The 3,532-nt window shown below is 50.9% G+C and overlaps 1 protein-coding gene across 1 annotated transcript in view; it reads right to left on the bottom strand.

The window, feature by feature from the left end:
• Nucleotides 1-3,532, bottom strand: part of NOTCH3 (notch 3) — a gene marked incomplete at its 5' end in the record, with an annotated part of 53,469 nt that overhangs the window by 5,178 nt on the left and 44,759 nt on the right. Inside the window, 3 exon segments of the mRNA XM_011980613.1 lie at nucleotides 902-1,049; nucleotides 1,320-1,624; nucleotides 2,780-2,942. Coding sequence (XP_011836003.1) covers nucleotides 902-1,049; nucleotides 1,320-1,624; nucleotides 2,780-2,942 — 616 coding nt within the window.

Genomic DNA, 3,532 nt, shown 5'->3' on the forward strand with positions numbered 1-3,532 from the left:
GTGGAGGTGGCCGTGAGCCAAGATCACACCATTGCGCTCCAGCCTAGGCAATAAGAGAGAGACTCTGTCTCAAAAAAAAAAAAAAAAAAAAAAAAAGAGCAACACAAGGAGAAAAAGAATTAAATGAACTAAAACATTTAGTTCTTCATTTGCCCCAGCAACATTTCAAGTCACCACATGTGGCCAGTGGCTACCATATTGGACAGTGCAGAGAATAATTCCATCATCACAGAAAGTCCTATTGGCCAGCCCTGCCCTGAAGCCATGGTTCTCAACCAGGAGAAACTCCCCGACCCCGGCCCCCAGGGCATTTGGCAATGTCTGGAGACTTTTTTTTTTTTTTTTAGACAGAGTCTGTCCCCCAAGTTGGAGTGCAGTGGCACAATCATGGCTCACAGCCTCAACCTCCTGGGCTCAAATGACCTTCCCACCTCAGTGTTCCGAGTAGTTAGGGCCACAGGTATGCACCACCGCACGTGGCTAATCTTTTAAAAAATTTTTGTAGAACCCACTATGTTGCCCAGTCTGGTCTCAAACTCCTGGCCTCAAGCCATCCTCCTGCCTCTGCCTCCCAGTGTTGGGATCACGGGCATGAGCCACCACACATGGCCAGATGTGCACGTTTATTATAATAACTTCCAGCAGGTGGAAGTAGAGTGTGTCTGTCTAACAAAGCAGGTGAAAATGAAGTGTCCAGGGGAAAGGCACCTTTTCCTAATCCCTGAGGCACCCTAAGGACTAGTAGTGACCCTGCATGACCCTGCAGGCTTCATGAAGCCTGGTTATGTGTGCATCAGCTTCAGTGATTGGGTCTCAACATGGGTATGAGTTTGCACCAACATGACCCTCGGGGCCCAGGTGACACTAACCCAGCCTAGACTTGATTCCTCTGCCAACCTACCAAGCTCATCCACAGCATTGACGTCAGCATGGCTGGCGATAAGCTCTTCTACCATGCCCTCTACTGCCAGGCGGGCTGCCAGGATCAGTGCCGTTGAGCCATCCGCCATGCGGGCATCCAAGTCTGTAGAGCGGTTTCGGATGAGAATCTAGGACAGAGTGGATGCAGCAGGAGGAGTCATGGCAGGAACAGAGGAATCAAGAACACTCCTAAGTCCCATGAAGTCTCCAACCCCCACACCCCAACCCCTGAAATTGGTGAGGTTCAGAGAGCAGCTGCTTGACAGCTACTGTACTCCCATATATCCCCATTTTCCAAATGAGAAAAAATGAGCTCTGAAAGGCAGAACTGGGGCTCAAATCCAGGTAAGTCTAAAGCCTGCCCCAGCTCCGAAGTCCAGAGGGTGTGCCTGTCTCACCTGGAAGACACCCTGGGCATCGGCTGTGACAGCTGTGTGCAGGGGAGTGCGGCCTGAGTGGTCCTGAGCATTGGTGTCTGCCCCAGCATCCAGCAGCCGCTTGGCCGCGTCAGCACGGGCATAACGGGCAGCCAGGTGCAAAGCAGTCTCGCCAGTACGGTCAGTCCGTGCCCCAAGCTGAGCCCCCTGGCAGATTAGGTCGGAGATGATGCTAGCTGATGTGTCATCTGCCTCATCCTCTTCAGTTGGCATCGGCTCCAGGGCCCCCCCACAGAAGGAAGCCAGCATCAGTGGGGTGAAGCCATCTGCGGGGACAGGAGTGTGTCGGCAGGAAGGTAAACACAGGGCCTTTTCCAGGAAATGTTATCAAGGGCACCCCATTAGGAGCTAATAGGACACATGGAAGAATGTGGATTGGCAGATCCTCCTGTCTGCACACCCACACCCAGGATGAGGATTCGTGGGCATGTGATTTATCACAGAATGACTCCTAGGGTGCGGAACACAGGACAAGGGACTCTGGGAGTCAAGCAAGTGTGCAACCTCCAGTAAATTTCCAAAGGGTTATTCCACCCTGATCCTGCACAGGGACTCTGGAACATGCATTGTACTCCAGAGTTCTAATCCAGTTCAAGGTAAAGAAACTATCCCCCTCATACCATGCATCCACTGGTTAGGAGCTGCCCCTTTCTGCCAATTCATTTCAGTATTTTAAAAGGAAAAAAAAAAAGAGCTGCCCCCAGGGACATAAAATCCCAGGCACTTCAGGCCCCAGTAGCCAGAGGGACTTCAAAAGAGAGCCACAAGTACAGGCCATTTGGAGCAAAAGCGAAATGAAGCTAAGGCAGGAATGCCCTGAAACATAGCAAAGATGGATCTGAGAGGATCAAACAACATAGACTGCTACACTGCACACACTGTACACAAGCACTTGTCCTCGTTTTTCTTAGGGAGCCACTTGCATCCAGTTCTCCATTCTCAAGTCCTGGGTAGAGACACACCTCCCCGCTGCCCCTCCTACCCTCGCCCGCTCAAGGGCAGGTAAGGGAATCAGGCTTGGTCAATTTGCATATTCCAGCCCCCTGGTCATACTGATTGGCTCAAGGATGAGCCAATCTGAATGCATCCTGAGACTTCTGTCCAATCAGAATGTATCCTGAGACTTCTGCTGGCACATTAGGAAGATTTCATAAGATTGGAGTCAAAGGGTAGAGAGGGGAAAAATGAGTCCTGGATCCAAATGTGCCACTTTTAGTTACATGAGTCAATAAATCCCTTGTTTTACTTAAGCTAGCTTGAGTTGGACCTTTGTCATTTCCAACCAAGAGTGTTGCTGAACACACACCCTTCACAGAAGCTTACAGACTCCACCAGTTCTTCCCAAAACACAGACTCAGAAATAACCTCTTCCAGGTAGGATGGGTGACGGGCATCCCTTTGGGAGGGGCACTGTCACTGACCTGGGCCACGCACATTGACATCCATGCCATCAGCATCTGCGTCGCCCTGTGGTGGTGTCAGCGCCATGGCTGGTGCCACGCGGATGTCAGCAGCAACCAGATGGTGTTGAGTCCACTGACGGCAATCCACAGCCTCCTCAGCCCCCATGCCCAGCTCCTCTACCTGGAGGGGCAGGCACCCGGAATCTCAGATCTCACCCTTTGGTGCTGGGGAGAGCCGCTGCTAGGGATGGGGCTGAGCATTCCTACAGGTTTCTCTTTAGGAGATACACACAGAGCCCTGGGAAATCATTTACCATCTGCTTGGTTTTTTGTTTGTTTGTTTGTTTTTGAGGCAGAGTCTCGCTCTGTCGCCCAGGCTGGAGTGCAGTGGCATGATCTCGGCTCACTGCAACCTCCGCCTCCCGGGTTCAAGTGATTCTCCTGCCTCAGCCTCCGGAGTAGCTGGGATTACAGGCACATGCCACCGTGTCCGGCTAATTTTTTGTATTTTTAGTAGAGACGGGGTTTCACCATGTTGGCCAGACTGGTCTCGAACTCCTGACCTCAAGTGATCCGCCCCTCTCGGCCTCCCAAAGTGCTGGGATTAACAGGAAATCAATGTATGCCACAGCCCAGGATGCTAATAAAAGGAAGATACAAGATTTCTTTTTTTTTTTTTTTGTCTTTTTAAGTAATAAATGGCTTTAGTTATTTACGTATATATATTTTTAGAGACTGAGTCTCACTGTGTCACTCAGGCTGGAGTGCAGT

The sequence above is a fragment of the Mandrillus leucophaeus genome, unplaced genomic scaffold (genome assembly GCF_000951045.1).
Source record: "Mandrillus leucophaeus isolate KB7577 unplaced genomic scaffold, Mleu.le_1.0 Scaffold215, whole genome shotgun sequence".
Classification (NCBI taxonomy): Eukaryota; Metazoa; Chordata; class Mammalia; order Primates; family Cercopithecidae; genus Mandrillus; species Mandrillus leucophaeus.